Source organism: Stylophora pistillata, chromosome 14 (assembly GCF_964205215.1).
Source record: "Stylophora pistillata chromosome 14, jaStyPist1.2, whole genome shotgun sequence".
NCBI classification, from domain to species: Eukaryota; Metazoa; Cnidaria; class Anthozoa; order Scleractinia; family Pocilloporidae; genus Stylophora; species Stylophora pistillata.
The window spans coordinates 4,381,129-4,402,862 of NC_142532.1; the positions used below are offsets into that span (position 1 = coordinate 4,381,129).

The following is a 21,734-nucleotide window of genomic DNA, read 5'->3' on the forward strand; positions in this document are numbered from 1 at the left end:
GGATTTTTGGGGGGGGTGGAAATCGTATAGTTTAAAGGGCTAATGAAGGGGGGGCCCATTCGTCGCAAACAGAGTATAAGGGGATGACTATAGAAAACTGGTTGCCAATGAATTACCAATAAAGGCGGGGGGGGTGGGGATTACAAGAATATCTGAGAGCCTTATGAGATCAGTAAATTTTATAATGACACAACCAAAATCTTCCAAAAGCCCACCCTTCTTCTTTCCTCCCCGGGTATAAATAATGATCAGTCTCCTAGAGACCTGCGATTAGGTCGTCTAACTTCGTATTTGAGGTCCTGTTGCCGTCCAAAAGTTGGTGGCAATCTGGAATTATGACACATAAAGAATTCCAAATACGTGATGTGCTTTTCTACAGCTTAGGAAAAGTGAAGAAAGCTTAGTTTAAGAGTTCTCATCAGTCATTACATATATCTTATTAACCAAGCGCGAGGGCCGTACTGGGAGAATATCGGCCCGAGGTCTTGACAGTACGGACCGAGCTGCGCTCGGTCCGTACAAAAAAGACTGAGGGCAGATATTCTTCCAGTACGGTCCCGAGCAAGCTTGGTTAATAAGAGATTTATTATACGACTGAAGTTCAAAGGGACACAAGTGGGGTATCATTCGGGACCATTCGGGACAGTGCCCGGTCCAATACTGAGAGAATATTGACCGGCAATAGAGTATTTTGATTGGTTGATTTTAGTTATTGGCCCTCTGACTGCCCGAGTCGTGTAATAAGTAACAGAACGATAAAGCAGAAAGGGACTTTCTTTCCCTCAGCGCGTTCACAGAAAAACGTATAAGGGAGCAGAGCTATACAAGTAAATAGATCCTTCGCATGCTTCAGTTTTTATTGCTGAAATTAAGCTACGTGTTTTATTCGTTAGCTCCGAGTTCCCCTCCTCGCAATCTCCGAGGTGTTCATGTCAAACCGCGGGAAGCAACAATTGAGTGGGATATTCCAGCGGAGGAAGACTGGAACGGAATTATACGAGGATTTACTATCATGTATTACAGGTATAACTGATAAACTCAAATTGTTTAAAAAAGAAACGCACGGAAAGAGACTGTAATGGAAGTATATGTGTTCGATTGTAAACTTATCAATCATATGACAAAGCGTAATCGTTATCAAGTTTAATGTCTTTACGTGGGGCATGGTTACCCATATTGCCCGAGCCAGAGGCTCATGTATGAAACGCAAGACAACAACCCACCCATCCCACCCCAGGGGAGGACATCCATCACACAGTAATCTCGTGCGTGGGAAGTTCAACGTCTCCTACCCCTAACCCTGCAGAAGATGGGACCTCCATTTATTCGTCCCTATCCGACAAGACTAGAATATCTAAACCATTTCTTGATGTTATAGAAAGGCAGCATATTCTTCTCAATTTATTTTAAGACCTTGAGTGTTGGTCCGGCCGGGGCTCGAACCCTCGACCTCCCGCACATCAGTCCAGCGCTCTATCCATTGAGCTAACTGGGAGGCGGTAAATGAGTATTGACAAATGAGCATTGAAATGGGTCGTAGACACGGAGGGCTGATTTTATTGTGCTTCACTCCTAGATGAAAGGCAGAACGGGCAAGGGTCTGTTTGGTGTGATTGTAGGCAACATATTTTGTTCTCACAAAATCTCTTTCCACCTTAAGAATCGTCTGACCGGATGACGAAAGACTAACGCTCGAAATAACAGCTTTAATAGAAACTCTTTATGATGGCCAACTTACATCGTCAACTCAATTGATAATTAACAGCTATTCACCGAAGTGGAGGTGGTTAGTGGTGGATATGTACCGAGCTGCGAAGCGGCGAGGTAAATATCCACCGCTAACCACCGACACTGAGGTGAATAGTTGTTTTAGTATATACTAAAACAGTGAGATAACATACACCACCGTCGTTAATTTGAGTGATTTCTTGGCTTGTCACGGATGCAAACCGGGACACCATTTTTTCCCGAGTTGCTCGGAGGTAAATAGCAAAGGATATTGATTAGCCAATCAGAGCGCGCCTTCAACGCCATCCACTGTTTTAGTATATACTAAAACCAATTACCTTGTAATACCACCCCACCCCACCCCACCATTCCATCCACGCAGCACAGCAGTTTCTTTATAAACTTACCCCCTTTATTCTTATTTCTTAGCAGCCTTTTTTCATTCGCTTGTTTGTTTTTCTGGTTGTTTCTTATCTATGTAGAATGGATAAAGGGAATTCCACGGCCGAGTACAGGCACGTAACACCAAGTGAGTTGAACGTACAGCTTACAGGATCAGGGTCTGTTAGAAGAAAACGAGCGGCAGACTTCTCCTGGATGTTGTCTGACCTTGATGAATATACCCTGTATATTATCCGCATTCTGATGTATACCATTGGTAACAGCGAGTACAGCATCCCCTTAAAGATTCGAACAGCAGAAGCAGGTGAGTTATGGGTGGTTATGGGTACTGGAGAAAGGGGAGTCGGTGGCGCACTCAGAGGGGAAGGTTCTGGGGGCTCGGAACCCCCCTCTTCCTTTTTGGCAAATTTGGATCCTTTTGTAAGGTTCGTAAGTTAAGCAATGATAATTCGTTTGTTTGTTTGTTGAAAGCGTTTTGTTATAGTATGGTAAATCAGCTATCCAAAGCCGAACTTATAAGACGATCCTATATTTATAGATATATATTTTCAATAAATCCGCAGCCCCGTCCTCACCCCCTACGGAAGTCCTAGCCGTCAAAGAAAGCTCTACGAGTTTATTGGTCACGTGGTCTCAAGTCCCGTATGAGGACCGTAATGGCGAAATAAGAGGTTTTGTGATTGCCTATTGGTTAGTCGATGATCCCAGTGATGTTCAGTATGTTAACATGTCCACTAGTACCCCAAGTTATAATGTTAGCAGGAGAAGGAAAAAGAGAGCCGCCGACGAATCATTTAAGTATATTCTGACAAGACTGAAAATATGGACTTATTACTATGTCAAAGTTGCCGCGTTCACGATCAGCCGGGGACCATTCAGTGAGCCTTACAAGGCTCGGACGGACGAAGGAGGTATTATTACATAACCAAACTAAAGCGCGCGCTCTGATTGGTCAATTTAGCGTCCCCCATTTGCCCATGGGTGTACGCTGCTGACGTGAGCAAAGACTATTCTTCCGCGCGCGCTTGTTTTTTCTGGTCGCGTAAGATTTGTTAAATAAAAGGGAAATCTTTAGCTACAATGTATCAATGTTATGTTATAAAACAAATGGTAAACACCACAGCGTACACTATTGAGTTATGGATGCACTTGGGAGGTTTGCTAAGCGCTCAAGAAGTTAGAGTCGCTCTCGGCTATCGCCTCGAGCGACTCTTACGCTTCTTTCGTGCTTAGCAACCTCCCGCGTGCATCCATAACTCAATAGTGTACGCTGTGGTGTTTACCATTTGTTAATTGTAGCGGTCGGTGTCCCATGAACCTATAAAGTATTCATAGTTTTTGCATTTAATGTAACCTCCCTCGCTCGTTCACTCCGCCTCTAGTATCCCGCAATTCTCTATTTCTCTCCGTTTCACGTTTCACGAAACACCCCAAATAGGCTACCGTTTTACAAGAAATCTCGGCAACAAAGTTTATTACATGAAAAATGGCTGCCATACTGGTTACTTGTCGTATAACATAGAACATACATGCTGTCAATCGATTTCTTTCCAGTCCCTTGTCTGCCACCACAATACGTCGCATTCGATGTCCCGGGGCTGACCTCGCTCCTAGCAAAGTGGAAACCAGTCCCCGAACACTGCCGAAATGGAATAATTCTTGGATACCGAGTCAAGTATCGGCGACTGGATGGCGTCTCAGGAGAGAGGGTTGAAAACACAACCGCTGACATACTGTACGCGTTTCTTTATGATCTGAATATTTTTGCTAATTATAGCATTGGAATCGTCGCATTTACAGGGAAGGGTGAAGGGAACTCCACTTTTGACCTGGCTTTACCTGACAACCTGGGTGAGTGTTTGGAGACGAGGGCGTAAAACTAGGGCTATGTTCCGGCAAAAATAATGTAGTTCTTGTGGTCTTGAGTCTTATACTCCATGCACATCAGCAAAGCATGTCAAGTTAAAACGGGTTTAACTGGATAAAATGAGATACAGAGAACTAAAAGAAACTGAATTTTCCATAGGTTTTCAGTAGTCACTAATTTCTATCTTCAATGTGCTAAATTTCGAAGTCAGCAAACATTGGTTAAAGTGGCTTCTATGAAGAACACAGTTTTTAAGCGTGTTTCACAAAACAGCTTTAAGACATGTTTAAACTTTGCAGTGAATATGGAGTATCACGGAAGTAAAGAAAAATTCCCTATTTTAAGTACGTAACACCCCCCCCCAACCCCACTTCCTTGATCCCCCTCCTCCTCCTCCAGTCTGCTTCCTTAATGTACACAAGCCATATTTTGGAGCATTGATCGTGCGATTTGCGTTTTGAACGGCTAGGCCCTAAGAGCGGAAAATAACCCTACACAAAAATCGCGTTACATTTGAAAGTGTATGCATTTCCCTTTTTTTTCATACGTTAATTAAGCATCTCTTTCGACATAAAGGAACAAAGAGCACGCCAACAAACTTAACAGCTTACAACTACACCACAACTTCCTCTGTTAATGTCACGTGGGGACCAATTGAAGACGAGTTGATACTGGAGAGAATCCTGGGTTACCGCGTCTCCTACAAGGCCGTGAGGGTTGGGGACCAGGAAGTTGAGGAGGGAGATGAACCGACTTACAACGTAACTGTTCGTAAAGACACTTTTGATGTTGTCCTTGAAGGACTGGATCCGTATACTAGGTACCAGATCAACGTGTCCGGATTTAGCCGCAAGGGGGATGGACCAAGTGCGATCACCGCAGGAGGTATGGTGTCTTCGCCTTAATCGTGTTCTTGAAAGTAGTTGAAATTCTTCTCAACTAGAGAGATACATTTGAGTATTTGAGTAATTAAGGATTTGTACAAAGTACTGGAGCAGAAACATTAGGACATAGGTCCCCTACGAGGTTTAAGCTCCTACAAACCCACCCATCCCATCCCAGGGGAGGACATCCATCACACGGTAATCTCGTGCGTGGGAAATTAACGTCTCCTACCCCTAACCCTGCAGGAGACGGGACCTCCATTTATTCGTCCCTATCCGAGAAGACTAGAATATCTAACCATTTCTTGATGTTATAGAAAGGTAGCATATTCTTCTCAATTTTTTTAAGACCTTGAGTGTTGGTCCGGCCGGAGCTCAAACCCTCGACCTCCCGCACAACAGTCCAGCGCTCTATCCATTGAGGATGTCTGTATTTGCTGCCGACCTCTCCCTCTTACTCTTAGACCACTACGATCCATGCTACTAAGCAGATTGGAGTCAGCGAGAACGTGCTCTCGATGTTTCAGCTTTTCCATTAGAATTTTATGTACATGCGGTAGCTTCTCGCTAGCGCTGCGTCTTGGGTGGCCACACCCATGGGTTTCAGGGTGTGAGCGATGCTAGTGTGCGAGAAAACCGCGAGGGTCTGGTGTGGACTGTCATTTCTCGCATCAGACTCCTCTTGAACCGTTCGTCTCGTTCGCGGGCTCGAATATCGCGGCGCACACGCCGCAGTACTATAAAGCCTTCTCACTAGAATATAATGGATAAATATTCCTTCTTTCCTTCTCACTTTTTTCCTAGATACTTGTCGCTGTCACAAGCGCCTAACCACCAATTATCGCCTCTTCCCGCCATACGTGAACCAATTTCCACTGACCCATAATGGAAACATTAGTGTTGATAACATGACAGGGATGCTCCCTCAAATCCTCAATGACCTTATAGTCACTTGTTGCCAGACATGCGCAGCTCATGGAGAATCGTATGTGGACTTCATGTACAACGGCACCAACGGTAAAGCCAAGAGGAATAGCGAAAGAGACATGAAGACGTTGATTGAAGACAGTAACGACCTCAGGTATATAATTCATCTGTGCTGCTTAGAAAATAAACTCCCTTGACCACCTATGAGGAGTCGGTTTATAGACTGCAGTACGTAAAGGTCCTGGGGCCTACTTTTCGAAGATCCCAGTCATCTTACAGGCCCGTAGAGCTGTTCTGTTTTTATGCAATACGGGGGTTTCAAAAGTTTTAGAATGTGTACTATAAAACTATCAGCTAAAGAAAAAGTATGGAATGGTTAGGGTGCGACAATTTGCTATTCTAGTCTTTAAATTTTGCGCAATGTTAAAATAAGGCTTCGGGCCCGTTAAGTAACTGGGACTTTCAAGAAAGGGGTCCCCGGTCGGAAAGCCAGAAATACGTTTTCAGAAGATCCATTTTCAGAAATCTACACCTATTAAATCAGATAGCTTTGAAGTAAGTAAATAACTATATGGTTCAGGCTTTAAGCCCAAACTTCCTTTGCCCATATCTACAACTTTCTTCACCAGTTTCCCCGTGTATGGCTGGAAGTGGCAAGAAAATTATGGCCCAGATTACCGCTATATTCCTCTGGTTGAATCTCCGGGCGTGGCCTTTATAATAATCGAGCCTGATGATCGTAGTCCGGCGCAAAGATTGCTGGATGAAGTATTTGCAACTTGGCCCTATTGCGTCATATCATCGCTTCTTGCTGCCATAGCTGGGATTATTATGTGGTTTCTGGTAAGAAATATTCATTGTTGGTTATGAAGTTCTCAGTTAAGTTACTACTAGCGCTAAAATCCCGCCGTAAGAGATGTCTGCGGTTTTTGTCTCGCGGATAGGTTTTCAAGAGACGGATAACGCGATCGCATTCATCACCGGTGAATCAGCAAGATCGATTCACGCTGTAATTGTCGGTTTATTGAACTAAAAAAATACAGTCAAATTTGACTCCTTCAATTCCAGCGTTGAATTAATTAAGCCATCGCCAGAAAAAAAATGAGCCTTATGCCAATATCTTTATTGCTTTGTGGATCTCTGAAGCTGTGAACTGTTTTCTCCCCTCAGGACACAAAGTACAACTCACAACAGTTTCCTCGCTCATTTTGGTGTGGTTCGTGGAACGGGTTTTGGTGGGCTTTTATTTCTATGACAACGTTAGGGTAAGCAATACAGAAATAAATAGAGCAATTTTGGATTGAGCTTCGAAAGTAATTCGGGATTGTTTTGGTTTTGCTTTACTTCGCTCCGTGATTGGTCCGGAAAACTCGCATCATCTACTCAACCAGACAGATGCAAACTCAAAAACAAACGCGCGCCGTCTTCACACGTATTTTCCCGCGCTTCAAGCAGCTAAGTTCTCATTGGCCAATGATAATGTAAACCTTTTCTCTGATTGGTCACTGGGATTGATTTGGTTTTTAATAGATTTTTGACCACTCAGTTAAAAAATGCTCTTAAAAAGAATTAAACTTGTTTTTGTTCATCTTCTTGTCTCAAAATTAAAAAACTTTCGTCATCCTTTTTGTCGACAGATATGGCGACAAGGTTCCGTCAGCTTACATATCCAAGTTGTTCGCCATTGTTTGGATCCTAATTGGACTCATCTTGATGAGCATTCTCAGCAGTGCTCTAACCTCTGCCGTTTCAAGCTTCGTGGTTCAAACAAACCTTACACTGTACGGAACCAAGGTATATCTGAACTTGTTTTGTTTTTTTAAATTTTATTTCACTTTTTTTTTCTTGTAATCAGTCAGCCTTTGGGAATGTAAGGCCAGAAATCACAACCGCCGCCAGCCCTTCCCTTATCTTTCCTTAGGTCTTCCCAGCAGAATCCTCTCTTCCACTTTTGTATTTCACATGTCCATCGCTAAGTCTTTGGATCCTTGAAAGTAAATTTTTACAGTTACTATAACATGTCTCCAACTCCAAACTGGTTACCTCGAACGTTCCATTAGCTAGTAGACGTTATACTGCATTTATAAACAGTACTATTTGGTGCGAAATATATATATCTCTTATTGAAGGTTTTACAACAACTCGTAAAAATACTCAGCGATACTACACAACAAAACGTTTAATAAGAAATTTATTAACCAACACGCCAAGTTGTTATTTAATTACGGGCGAATCTCGCGGATATTTATTTACGGGGAGTGCGTAACAGAAATATGCGGCAAGGCGGAACAGAATTGGCGTGGAAATTTCATTGTCGTCTAACTGCTTTTAACTTCTTCGTTTGATTTATCTAATAAACTTTGATCAATATTCGCCGGCCATTCCGACCCTTCGTCGTCAGAAAAATAATTTAAATTGTCCGCCATTTTTTTTCGTAACTTAAATCTAATCCGTCGCTTGCGCGATGCGAGAAAACCTGTCTAACCGGTTCTCGATCTGGAGTACAAAATACCGTTAGACATTTGTACTCGTTTTGGGCGTTATTGTACTCAACGAAGCACAGTTTGATAATAAATACGGATATTTGTATGCGAACATTATCTGTTCCGAGATGCGAACTGTGAGATTTGCACTTGGTATAGAAGTGCGAGGCAGGCGTGAAAGGAACCATGGGAAGGGGGAAAGTGGAACTCGTGCCTTATCCCTACTTGTCACACCTCGCAATACCCCAGGTTAGCCATCTGCGTTATGCAAAAGACTGAGTAAGAGCCAAGGGCGAATCATGGACAATTTATGTTAAAATGTTTAGCGCACGTTGATTCATTTTGCTACTACATACAGGTGGCAGTTATTCATGGCACTCCAGAATACCGATTAGCTGTGACAAGAAATGCCATTGTGGATAAAGGTAAGCTGCAGTAAATTCTCTGAATAACGGTTTGAATCAGTCTTAGACAATGTGGGACGTGGGCCTTATCAGTTCGAAGCCTCCTGCTCCCCTCGTGAATCGCCTCTTTCTGTTCTTGTGTGTTTTTTGTTCAGCTCTCCATTTTTTTTTTTTTTTTTTTAATCTCTTGGTTGTCGGTCCATGCTCAGTATTAAACGAAACGCTGCATTTATCGTGCAGATCGTCCCTATGAAACATTTTTGGAAGTGTACAACGCACTAATCAACAAAGAAGTTCAAGGAATGTTGATCGACACCTACGAAGCTGGAACCAAAAGAGATCAATTCAAGGACCCTCGGATTCGTATCCACACTATATACGACTACAAGTCTACCTACGGAGTGGTTCTGGCTGGTAACTCGACCAGGTTGCTGCAGTGCTCCAAAAGCTACATACAGAGTCACCAGGACGAGATGTTTGAGCACATTGGGAAGTTTGTCTATACCATTAAGGCAATTTACGTTTAAATATTTTGATCTTGTCTTTTACATATAGAATGACCATGACTGAAGATCGAGGGAGTGAGAAAAAAGCAGGAAAATAATGAACGAACCTTGAACGAGCGAACAAACAAAGGAACCGACCAACGAACGAACGCACCGACCAACGAATAAATAAACGAACGAACGAACGAACGCACAGACGAACTGACCAACGTACGAACGCACCGACCAACGAATAAATAAACGAACGAACGAACGTACAGACGAACGGACCAACGTACGAACGAATGAACAGCCTAACGATCAAACGGCGTCATGAACCAAAGTACGACGACTGACCGAATGATTCAATACTGAACCGACCGAGTTTCATTAAACGAGGAAAAACAAAAAACAAGACACAAAATGTGAGTCATATTACTGCTATTCAGCTGATGAACGAAGAAATCACCTTCTAAAGAATGACCGACTGAGCTCTTCTAAATGCAGAGGAAACAAATTAAAAGAAGCGAGTGAACATCGCGCCAGCAGTAAAAGCTCTTTTCTTGCCATATGAATACGGTTAATATTTTTTTAAAGTCCTTTTCGCGACCCCTATTGTCTTATAGCGTCCCATCAAATCACTACCGTCATTTCGACATTAATTTCCATATTTTTTTTGTTTGTTTTCATTTCGATAGGAAGATCACGTCCCTGAAAGTGTAGAAATTGCATCAGGTTTGTTTGATCCGAAGAACAATATGTTCAGGTTGTTTACGTACACTGTGGCTGGTGTCGTATCACTGGCAATTCTACTGGGACTCATACTGGAATTTAGACAATGGTTTTATGCCCGACAAAGAGAACAGCTCGGTGAGTATTAAATACATTAAGCAGTACTGCTACTTTGCCAAACCAAAGGCGAGGCTTTCAGCCGGATCATCTTTCCCTACGACTCAGTGCGAGCATGTGCAATAGGTCCAGTTACTAAGACTTGCGATGGAACTGGTTACTAGCGCTTATTTTTAGTCTTTTGAGGGCAACCACCGCGTCCCCAGAGCTCACCTTTTCTGTAAGCCCGTGGTGTCTTTGTTCAAGAGCGTATTTCTGATGGGACCGTAATTTTCGCATGAAACGAGAGTGTGATTAAATGACGGGAGAAAACCAATTGGAAAAAAGAGCAAATATTTTATCCCTTTTCGCTTTGAGAATGCTCTTTTAAATAGTTTGCAATTGGACATCTACATGTAAAGATAGCTATGGATGTATCCGTCATTACACTACTCCAACAAATCTTATTCGTTATTTTGTGACAGGTGACCCAGATAGAGAAAAGACCAAACATCTCCAAGAAATGAGAGCTTCTGTGGAAGACTTTTATCGTAACTTCAAAACGAATTATTCTCAAATGACAAAGAGACATCGATCCCAGCTTAAGAGCCTTGAGACTCGTCTGCAAGACAACAACATGCCTTCTTCTAGGGCGAGTTGGCCGTGGTCTAAAATTATTATTCCTGGTTTCTTTAAAAGCAATTACGATGAAAAGACGAAGTCTCCTACCGAGAATATCTACGAGAATCCTGAGGCCTTTTTGTACTAGTGAAAGATAGGATCAAGAAGTTATGAGATGGAGTCCGCCAGACTAGTCTCGTTCTTAGAGCATTATATTCCCTCCTTGTAGTCCAAAAATCATCCGAAACAACAAGCTCTCCGCAAATTGGACGAATTTTCATCGGATTCTTGCGGTGGACTAATCAGTTTTGATCAAGTTTCGTAGAAAAATCTTGATACACACGAATCTCGCCAGATTTCGCTATCACAATTTTGGTCGATTTGATCATTTAAGATCACTCTAACTTTTGGAGACCCAAAAAGATGTAGGAACCATCAATCTTGGGTCACCACTTTTCTTACGGTGCAAGAGATATTAGTTGTCAATCGTTACTCATTAACAGCCTATTGGCTGTACGCCAGAATTAACCGGCATTTACCACTGGTGTAGTTTTATTAGCAGGGTTATCGGATAAACGCAGTAAGGCAACTCGCCGCAACAGATCATCCTTTTGAAAAGGTAATAAAGGTTACTTATGTCCCAATTTGGCGACATAGGCCAGTCAAACACATGAAGCAGCCTTGATTTCACTCTGACTTTCCTCGACCGTCCTCCATTAGGTAGCCGAACTCATTCAATTTATCTTTTTATCTTTACGTAAATTTGGTGCTTAGGACTCAAATATCACCTCCAAAGCCTCTAGTAGACAAAGGCCGTGTGTGTCTTTGAGTATCAAAAAAGAAAAAGAGCGAACTATTTTTGAAATTCTATTCCTTCCCGGTTTCAATAGTAAACTTTCTTCCCTCCAACCATACAGCCCTAAGAAGTGATAAACACGCAACTATCCTTTCTTTGCATTATTAATGCGTTAGGGAAGGTACGTTTTTTATTGGGAGGGGGTGGGCCGGAGTATTTTAGAAATTTTTTGCCAAAAAAAGTCGTGGCCCTCCCACTTTCCAGATTGGATTAATGCATAACCCTTCATAAATGCCTAAACAAAAAGGATCTGACCCTCCACCCACCTCCTCCAAGACAAAAATAACCGGAAGTATATTTCAGTATTTTTGATCGACCGACCGGAAGATCAATTTTTCTACAACCGTGAGTACTTGAAAGAGTATCTTGGAGTCACCAACAATCAAAAGAGTTCTGTTCCGGGGCATAGGTATTTTTTCAAGCTAGAACAATTGGAGAACCTCCATTGTGAGAAAGGTGAGCTTTACATGGAGTATAGCTGAATGTCGTGTAAAGAGAGAAGTGGCAAACTATGTAAATTTTGCGAGAAGGATGAGACTACCAGCGCTCCACTTCCAACTCGACGACCATATCCCGACTATGGCAAGCTACCAAACTTCCATTATCTCTCTTGGAGTGCAACCCCCACCCATGGCCGTGAGCCGGATGACTTCCAGCCTCGAGCTCAGATTAAGCGATTGTTTGAGGGAAGCGAACTAGTCAGTGGGGACAGTGAGGCTATTAGAAGGTTTTCAGATAAATACATTGTCCCCGAAAAGCTTGTAGCCGAATATGTTGAGCACCTTGCCCAGATAAAAATGCGCAAGAAGAAGAAGAAAGAGGAGACTGAAACTGGAGCGAATGGAACGGCTGAACCGGCAGTACAATGACATTGACTGGGTTGGACTGTACAACTCCGATAAGCTGTCGTCCTTCAGGGTGGACGAACTATCCTTGTATTTTTCCCATCAAAAGATCACCTTCAAAGGGAAGAAAGCTGAAAAAGTCGCAATGATATTAAAAGCGCGAATTGGTAGCTTGCTGTACAATTTAATGGGGCGTCAACAACCTCGGAAGCCCCCACTCAGAAATGTACAGCAACAAGTGACCTCGTCACTTTCCGAGGTGGAAACTGACTCGCAAAGTGATGTGGTAGATCGAGTTGTCGGTTCAAGCCCGAGTAGCTCAAGTAACGAATCGTCACTAGACCCTAATTTTATATCAGAGCCCCGCGCGGAAACATTACCGACGTCAAAATAAGGACGAAAGCGGGCACGGGTCGAGAGAGACACTTACGTTGGTTGGGACAAGACATTTTTTTGACATGATATTTCGACATCTGTTTAAAATGATGTAGATTGATTTAGACTGGTAGCTTTGCTTGTATATATAAGGTATTTGGTAACAAATAATTAAAAGTCAAGTAACCGACATGGAGTAGTTTTTTCCTTGCCAAAAAAAAAAAAAAAAAAACTGTGACCCTCCCCCGGCTGCGTATCAAACAGGTTTGACCCTCCCCAACTTGTAAAATATTTACTAATGACCCTCCCCTCCGAAGCCCCGGCCTACCCCCCCCCCTCCCAATAAAAAACGTACCTTCCCTTATCAAGTAAAAAGTGGGGTGTTATTCAGTTTCCCAACCTGCGATTGCAGGTTTGTATTTGTTTGCGTTTTTCCTGAAAAAAAAAAATCGCTTACAGGTATATAAGCGATCGAAAGCTTAGACTTTCTCTTCTAACAATTCTTGAGAAAAACTCTCTGATGTTTTTAAAGTGTGCGTCAGACTTGCGGCTAATCTTTAATATGAGCCCGCACTGATTATGCATATCGCTGTGGTAAAAGGGTCATATAAGGTAGCTGTAGTGTATTTCTTTAATTCAAGATGGCGGAAGCCGCAGCTGACGATGATGTGACCTTGCCAAGAGGTTTGTGATGAATTTATGAAATCGTCATGACTCATTACTCTTCATTTCTACAATTATGGGCACCAAATATCTTATTTTAGTCCTCAATATCTTTTTCCGCCGTAAAAAGTGTCATTTGTGCCTAAATTTCAGTTAAAGATTGGCCTTCCCTGTCATGTATACAAGCTCACTTCCCTGTTTGTTTATGAGATCGAACGTTAAATCGATAGCTTCTTTTTGAGTTTGACTTTTTCTTAACAAGAAACTGAAAAGGATGTTATGCTGAATGAGATTTGTAGTTGATTTTTTTATCTTATAAATTTAATTATTAGGGGTCAAGAAATGAAAGGGGTATTCATAATAATGTAGTACAGGTTATCGCTTTCATGGGCAGGTGAGCATTGCGTCTTATTTTTCCATCTCCAAATACGAGTTTGAGATCGAGGAAAGTTTGAGGGTACTCGATACAATGTGGCTTTCTATCAAACTGTGATATCCCGTTTGAAATATTTCTGCTAAAATTTATATTCACAAATATATATTGAACCTTTTCCATCAATGGTTAAAGAATATTTTGATACATTCTTTATTCTTGATAGCTGCTGTTAATAAGATGATTAAGGAGATGATACCAAATGTGCGAGTATCCAATGATGCAAGAGAACTTATTCTAAACTGTTGTACAGGTGATGATAAAATTTTATTTTGACAAACTTGGATCAGTATAATTATTATGATTTATTTATTTATTTATTTATAACAGTTTCTCCAAATCTAAATTACTAAATAAATAAGTTAATAAATAATAAATAAATAATGAATAATAATAATAATAATGATGGAGAGGCAGCATCCAAAAGCGTCTTAGACACCATACGAGGGATGCTTCCCAGTAAGCTAACAAAATATATTTATAATATTAAGGAACAATTATCAGAGTATAAAATTTAATATAAAAATATTAAATTGAATTAAATCTGAAATTCTAAGTATACCAAAAAATGAAGTGACTTTATGTTTAAGGCTAGAAATACTGACAGAATCCTTTATATTATTAGGAAGACTATTCCATTCATTAACAATACAGATAAAAAAGCTATATTTAAAAATATTTGTTCTACTGTACATGCTGATCAGGTCAAGAGAATCATTCTTCCTTAAATTATAATCCACACTACGATCTCTACAGAACAACAACTTATTAGAAATGTCCATATCATAGTGCCCTTTCATTAAATTGAAGAAAAAAACAACGTCCCTGATGTATCTTCTATGAAATAAACTTTGTAATTTTAATTTCTTTAATCTAATATCATAATCCTCACCAGATTTAAGAATAAACTTAGTTGCCCTCCTCTGTATTGCCTCTATTTTATTAATGTTACGTTGTGTATAAGGATTCCAGGTCTCACATGAATACTCGAGTAGTGGTCTGGCAAGACTACAATATAATGTTCTCAATGTGGCAATATAGATAGATAGATGGATAATTTAGTAAGCACATAATCCATAAAGCTAAGTCACTTATTTACAATAAAGCTTTGCATCTAAAATATTAAAAACGTGCACACTAAATATCTTTTAAATCCTTACATGTTCTTTTCACCAAACCAACAATCTTATTAACCTTAGCACATACGGAATCTACATGTACGTTCCATGATAAATTAGAGCCGGTAAGAAGACCTAAATCCTTGTGTTTATGTACACTTCCATGACGATGGCATTGAAGATGATAATGATGTTTACAAGTAGTGCATACCATTGAAATAAGATTTGAATTGTTTTTACAGTATACATGCTTCTATATTTTTGCTTTTGCTATTATTTATTGCATTACAGAGTTCATTCATCTAGTTTCATCAGAGGCAAATGAAATTTGTAATCGTCAGTTGAAAAAAACAATTCTACCAGAGCATGTTTTTCAAGCTCTACAGGTGAACACTAAGTCTGCTAGTTGTAATTTAATTGTACCAGCCAGGGATTTTATTAAAAGCCAGCAACCGGAAAAATCTGGTGGCTACTGTCCACAACGGAGCTGGCTACCATGGCCATTTCACCTCCCGGTTTTTGCGTGTTTTTTGGAAAACGTTCAATGTATTCTTAAGGCAGTCATTGATAAAGGTGTTTTTTGTTGATATTTTGTCTTCTTTTTGGTTGTTGGATGATTTTTGTAACAAGTTCTAACAATTCAATCAACAACGTATGATCGGTTTGCAGCATGCCATGTTGAATGGAAAGAACAGAAAGACTGGTGACCAATCTGCCCAGATTACAGCTGAACTGTCTTCTGCCTACTCTTGTCCTAATGTATGCCTACTTCCGAAATTAATGAAATCCCTGACCAACGCTGTTAGGTTCTGATGGCTTAACAAAGTTGTCAAAACACCCAGACTAGTTCTCAGAAAGGATTGATACAGAGTTTTTTACAGTCAGATCTCAACGCTAACAGTGGCCAACTAGCTACAGACTAGTAGAAATTCAGTTTTTGCTAGTAGATTTTGATTTCCATGAGCCAGTTTGGCTGGTTAAACAAACCGAAATTGTTTTAACATCTAAGTTGTCAGTAGCCACTTGGCTAGTAAGTTGAAAAGTTATTGTTGAGCCCTGACAGTCTACACATCTAACTGGACTTGTTTCCAATCTATTTGCCCTTTTAACCTTTTGAGACCCAAGGGTGACCAGCATCTAATTTCTCCTTACAATATCAGCCCCCGAATCAAACATTAAGGTCATGAGAATAAAGAAAATGATCACCAGCTGAAGAAGCTCCTGATTGTTAAACAAAGCCTCGTTGTCTGCACCTTAGGAAACATAACGAGAACAGAATGGAGAATATGCATACTGATGTTAGAGTATAACAACAACAACAAGAACAACAACATTTTATTAAAACCAAGATAGAAAAAGTAATACATAGATTTTGAAACTTAAGAGTAAGGTATTAGCTGCCTATAATAACTATAAGGGCTAGGAAAATTAGGCAGCTATCTATGAAATACAAATTAGAAAAGATTACAGTCATGTGTATTAATAAAGTAAAAGTAACCTTAGAATAGAGATATAAATGGACATAAAAGACAAAGTTACAAGCTAACATTACACAGGGGCGAGAACAACAAAAAAAAGAAAACAATGATATTTGCAACAAGAATCATGTAAAGGGTAAACTTTTTTCTCTTGATGAGTAGCCATTCTCTGCACTTCCTTTCATGTCATTTGGAAAACTTTTGGGATGAGGCACTTTGTGGAAAAAGGAAGTTTTTCTTAGATTTCTCCTCCAAAGTTTTATGGCATTTAATGTATCTTTGGCTCAAATGACTCTGTTATTTTGGGTTGGTGATGTTTGAAAATTTTCTCTTCTCTTAAAACTACATGTAAGGTTTACAAGGTATACATAATGGTGCCCTCTGTGATATAAGGTTTTGGAGTCTTACCTAAATTGATAACTTTAGGTTGTTTATCAGTTTTTCTTGTTTGATATCAAATTTCATTCCTGGAATGAAGTATTTGTATTCTTAATAAGTGAACAACTTTTCTAATTTTCAAGGGATTGGGTTTTACTTCCTACATTGAAGAAGTGAGATCAGTTCTTCAAGAATGTAAAACACAAGCTGCTGTAAGTAAACTGAACATGTATATTTATGTTTTCTAGTGGGGTTTCCTTGATAGGTTGTGAGTACTCATTTAAATTCCTGTGTAGACAGAGACAGTATGAGAGTAAGGTGTTTTGTTCAAGAACACTTTACTAGATGATTCAGCTATAGTCTGATGTGATAAATACAGGGTTCCTGCACTCTTTGAAAGTCCTTGAATTTAATTTTTTGTTTCAAGCACTTGAAAATCCTTGAATTTAGAGTCGGGTCCTTGAAAATTTCTGGAAAGTCCTCAAAATAAGTGCAGATCGATGAATCAAAGTCAGTGTTTAGTGTAAGTTTCTAGCACAAATTGTGAAAACGAGTTACCCTTTCAAATCCCGCGTTGGAGTGTGATGTTTGACGCATGATTTTAACCTTGGTCACCCAGCACGTGATCACTCTGATGTACATGCTTAAAGTCGCACCCATTGGACTTGTCAGCTCTTCCTTTTTACTGCAAAAGGTCCTTGAATTTGAGAGCCAAGGTCCTTGAAAATGATCTAAAAAGTCCTTGAAAATTCTTGAACTGGGTTCCTCAAAAAGTGCAAGAACAGTGTAAATAGTTCAGATCTTGGTGTCTCGCACACTAACTGGCCCATGCAGTTGGAGCATATCCAGGTTTCTGTACCATGACAAGACTAGAAGTGTTGGTTCTCCACCTGGATGGGATGTTGGTCCATCACAAGGTTACCCCCAGCATTTCTTTACTTTCCCCTTTAAGGTCACAGTCTATCCATCTATATTCCTGGGTGGAGAGAGGCAGTGAGATAAAGGAGTGTCTTACCAAAGAACACACCACAATGACCAGACTAAATCTCAAACCCCGACCTCTCAAACCAAAGTCTAGCGCATTTACTGTGAAGCCACTGCATCTCCGACGATTATTAATAATGAGAATGTCAATTATTTCTTTGACAGAATAAAAGAAGAGCCAGTACACGACTAGAGAATCTGGTAAGAATCATGTACTGCATATGTAACCATCTCCCTGCCAATAATGGCCAAAAGGTCACAGACTACTTTGTTTAATCAAAATGATGACAAGGAGAAACTGAGAAAGTTTAACTGGGGGACAGGGTTTGATTTGAATTGAAATTCCTGGATTTTAAACTGTCCAGGTTTATTTATTCACTCTTTTGATTGCAGTTTAACCATTTAGCAACTAAGAGTGACTAGCATGTAATTTCACTCCACCGAATCAAACACAAAATTTATAAGAATTAATGAAGTGATCATTCAATAAAGAATCTTTTGATTCTCAAATAAATTCTCCTTGTTAGAGCCACTGGAAATATATAGAGAACAGAAGATAGAAGATGCATATTGATCCTACAGGTGTATGGGGTTAAAACCTGATTTATCGAAAAGTTCACTAGATCTGTACAGTACTGTGGGTCACTGGATTAGAAGAAAATCCTTTTTGCAAATTGGAATAGCTGAGGTGTGAATCTTCATGAAAGAGACAGATTTTTCTTTGCCAATTTTTCAGAGGTCAGGTATCTAATATGTTTGGTCATTGTATCTTTATTAATTATTATTTTGCCATTTACATTTATGTCACTTGCAGGGTATCCCTGAGGAAGAGTTGTTACGGCAACAGCAGGAACTCTTTCAGCAAGCAAGAATTAAGCAGGCTCAGGTACATGCAGTAGGCTTCAGAGATTAAAGAATTCATTCATTATGCAATTAGTAATTCTCTCTAATTACTCCTATGAATTTCCTGGTGAATTAGACTGGAGAATTTGATGTTAAATCAAGTTAACACGCATTATATGATCAGATAGTTTGTTCTCATTTCCTGTTTGCAAGACGACATATTGAAATTGCAAGGAGATGTTGGGTGTTGATCAACTGTGGGAGTTAAAGGGTTGACGAAAACTCTGTTGGTGAAGATGACAAATGCATTAGCATGTAATTTGGTTTTTTCCAACTGAGTTGATAAAGTAAATTGGCCACTGTAAAGAGTTTCAAAGCTGACGTTTCAAGTGTTACATTAATTTTTGATGAGGGGTTAATGCTCAAAGCATCAGCTTTGAAACTCTTTACGCTGGCCAATTTACCGCCTCCCGGTTAGCTCAATTGGTAGAGCGCCGAACTGTTGCATGGGAGGTTGTGAGTTCAAATCAGGCCGGACCAACACTCAGGGTCTTTGATTAACTGAGAAGAAAAGTGCTGCCTTTGTAATAATATCTGCAAATGGTTAGACTTTTTAGTCTTCTCGGATAGGGACGATAAATGGAGGTCCCATCTCCTGCAGGGTTGGGGGTAGGAGACGTTAATTTCCAACACGAGAATGCTGTGTGATGGATGTCCTCCCCGGGGTGGGATAGATGGGTAAAAAAGGAGTTAGGTGTCAATTGGAACGAAAGTTCTGTTCCTTTCTCCTGCCATTCCTGTGGCGAATGAATTAAACTTAAACTTAAACATAAACTTAAACTAAACTGATAAAACCCAAATTAGCTTGCTGCTCCCATCAATGCAGCACCACAGTTTCTATAGAAACATCCACTCATCCCCTTTTACATGTAAGGTTACTTGTTATAGTCAACCCTTCTTACTAATGACAGGGACCTGGTTCACATGGTTGTTTTTTTTTTGTTTGTTTGTTTGTTTTTTTTACATCATAGGCTGAACAAGAGGAATTCCAGCAGCTTCAACAAGCTCAAACATTGGCTCAACAACAACAACAACAACAAATGCCACAGCCTAGTACATCAGCTGTGTCATCAGTTAAAGCACAAACTAATCAATAGCAAGTTATCATGTTTGCTCATATTATCTCTGTCAAGCAATTGTCAAAGGAGATCACCATGTCATCTTTGCAAAGAGGGGAGGGGGGTAATGAGGGAAGTGGGGGGGGGGGAGCAGGGAGTTGAGAGCCTAAGATGATAAGGGGCAGTGGGTTACAGGAGGCTGCAGAGGATGGAACAGGGGGAGTATAAACTGTACAGACCAGTCATTGAAACAAAGTTTAGGCATTAACAAAACCTTGTTTCAAACTATCTGCTATTTAGCCCAACCTTTTATCTGAACATTTTAGTTCTGTGAACAGTGTCAAGAAGGTTAAAAATTGACAGAGGAAATAACTTTTATTTTAATTAAACAACCTTCTTATAGAGAATACCTGAGACCTACTGCTTGGGAAAAACCGTAGTTTGGGTTAGACGTTGTCTTAACAACCAGCCCTAACAGGTCAGGATACAGAAACATAGGTCCAGAGTGTTTTGCATTAATGCAGGGCTCTGAGCTTAACTTTTTTCAAAGCTGCCATTTGGCAAACTAAAGTTACCATTTAAGTTACTAAGGAAAGATGAAGAATGAGACATTTTGTGCAACATTAAAAACTATCTTATGCAAATGTTTACCTATTTGGACCAGTTGAGCCAAATTTTGTAAAATTGGCAATTTTACATCTTAAAACTAGTTGCAAAAGTTTTTTGGAAGATGGAGGATTACAGTCAAGAAGTTAGAAATGCAGTGAGAGGGAGAACAAGGTATAGGAAGGAGTAAACTCTTACTCCCCACACCCCCTCCCCCTGCCTACATATTATTATTTTATTGGCAAAGACAAAAAGATTTAAATCTTAGTTTTCTACCTGTTGAGCCTGGTAGAACTATCATGGCTTTCCAATTTCAGGAAGATGCTGTATAATTATGTCAAAAACCCACGTTTAACTTTATATTTGATAGAATGACATCCTACAAGCCATGCACCTTGGGTTAAGCTTCATTGTTCTACAAACCTGCCTACTTACTATTTTCAATGGCTCTATGGATTGGTTGTAATTTCTTTGTATTATTGTCTCCATTAAAAGTTACTTCATTGTTATTAGGCACTTGTCCTCGTTCAAGATTTAACTCTTATGCAGGCTCGCAACGTAGAATATCTTTTTCGTCAGTGATCCCATGAGTTTCGAAGCATTTTCATTTTATCCCAAAACCCAGAATTCCGGCTAATACTGATCCTTGATTCCTCGATCATTCTATACCTTGACATGAACCAGGGGTACCACCAAAGTCCCCTCTGTGATTTTAAGTCCACCCTATTAGCATGGTAGAACAAGTGCTCCAACTTGAAGGTGGTTTCCTTTTCTCTCGCGTCCTCAAAAGAAAAGGGTAGGGCCTTGGAAACAAATTGTTAAAATGGAGGGTGGGGCATCTCTTTTCATGAGTTTGTGTAGCAACGAACAAAAGAGGCCCGAGGGATAGGCAGCGAGTAAACGATAACTGGAGTCAATGCGTTCTATAAATGGTGGAAAAGTGATAAAGTATAGTAAAATAAATAAATTACTGTTGTTCCTCCTTCGTCATCGACGAAAAGAGTCGAAATTTATGGGAAAGAAAATCAGACCTAGGTGATGGAGCAAGAAATGGAATCAAACCAATGGAATCAACCAATGGAATCAGACCAAGAAATGGTATGAACTCTCAAATGACATTAGAATAAAAGTGGGCACCAAAGAAATAGTAAACAGAATTAGATCCTTGAATTTCGGGGATTAGTAGATTTGTAACGTTAGTTTTAATAGTATTTTGATTGCGGCGGTAATATTGTAATAAAAAGCTTTTAATCAGTATTTATTTTGTGATTTTACCAGCTGTGACATTAGCGAAGTTAGCTGTTAGGTTTTCATTAGGTATTAGGTGGAATACCTGTAAACTAGCTCTTAAGCTAAGCGTATTTCCACGTTGAATAAAGTATTAGTATTAGCATTATTAGTGATAAGG

The 21,734-nt window shown here is 40.1% G+C and overlaps 2 protein-coding genes across 2 annotated transcripts in view; both read left to right on the forward strand.

Moving 5' to 3' along the window:
- Window positions 1-11,300, forward strand: part of LOC111328181 (uncharacterized) — a 34,686-nt gene extending 23,386 nt beyond the window's left edge. The window contains exons 22-34 of the mRNA XM_088745520.1: window positions 894-1,023; window positions 2,211-2,434; window positions 2,694-3,041; window positions 3,685-3,981; window positions 4,574-4,882; window positions 5,686-5,962; window positions 6,438-6,651; window positions 6,979-7,073; window positions 7,446-7,602; window positions 8,650-8,716; window positions 8,936-9,207; window positions 9,879-10,050; window positions 10,494-11,300. Of these exons, the coding sequence (XP_088601646.1) occupies window positions 894-1,023; window positions 2,211-2,434; window positions 2,694-3,041; window positions 3,685-3,981; window positions 4,574-4,882; window positions 5,686-5,962; window positions 6,438-6,651; window positions 6,979-7,073; window positions 7,446-7,602; window positions 8,650-8,716; window positions 8,936-9,207; window positions 9,879-10,050; window positions 10,494-10,777 (2,846 nt within the window). The 3' untranslated portion in view covers window positions 10,778-11,300. The remainder of the gene's footprint in view (window positions 1-893; window positions 1,024-2,210; window positions 2,435-2,693; window positions 3,042-3,684; window positions 3,982-4,573; window positions 4,883-5,685; window positions 5,963-6,437; window positions 6,652-6,978; window positions 7,074-7,445; window positions 7,603-8,649; window positions 8,717-8,935; window positions 9,208-9,878; window positions 10,051-10,493) is intronic.
- A 2,027-nt stretch (window positions 11,301-13,327) lies between these two features.
- Window positions 13,328-20,838, forward strand: LOC111328209 (protein Dr1). The gene is made up of 7 exons (XM_022932598.2): window positions 13,328-13,389; window positions 13,968-14,054; window positions 15,211-15,305; window positions 16,919-16,987; window positions 17,925-17,960; window positions 18,574-18,645; window positions 19,634-20,838. The coding sequence occupies exons 1-7, from the start codon at window positions 13,347-13,349 to the stop codon at window positions 19,757-19,759; spliced, it is 528 nt and encodes a 175-aa protein (XP_022788333.2). The 5' UTR covers window positions 13,328-13,346; the 3' UTR covers window positions 19,760-20,838.
- The last annotated feature ends 896 nt before the right edge of the window (window positions 20,839-21,734 follow it).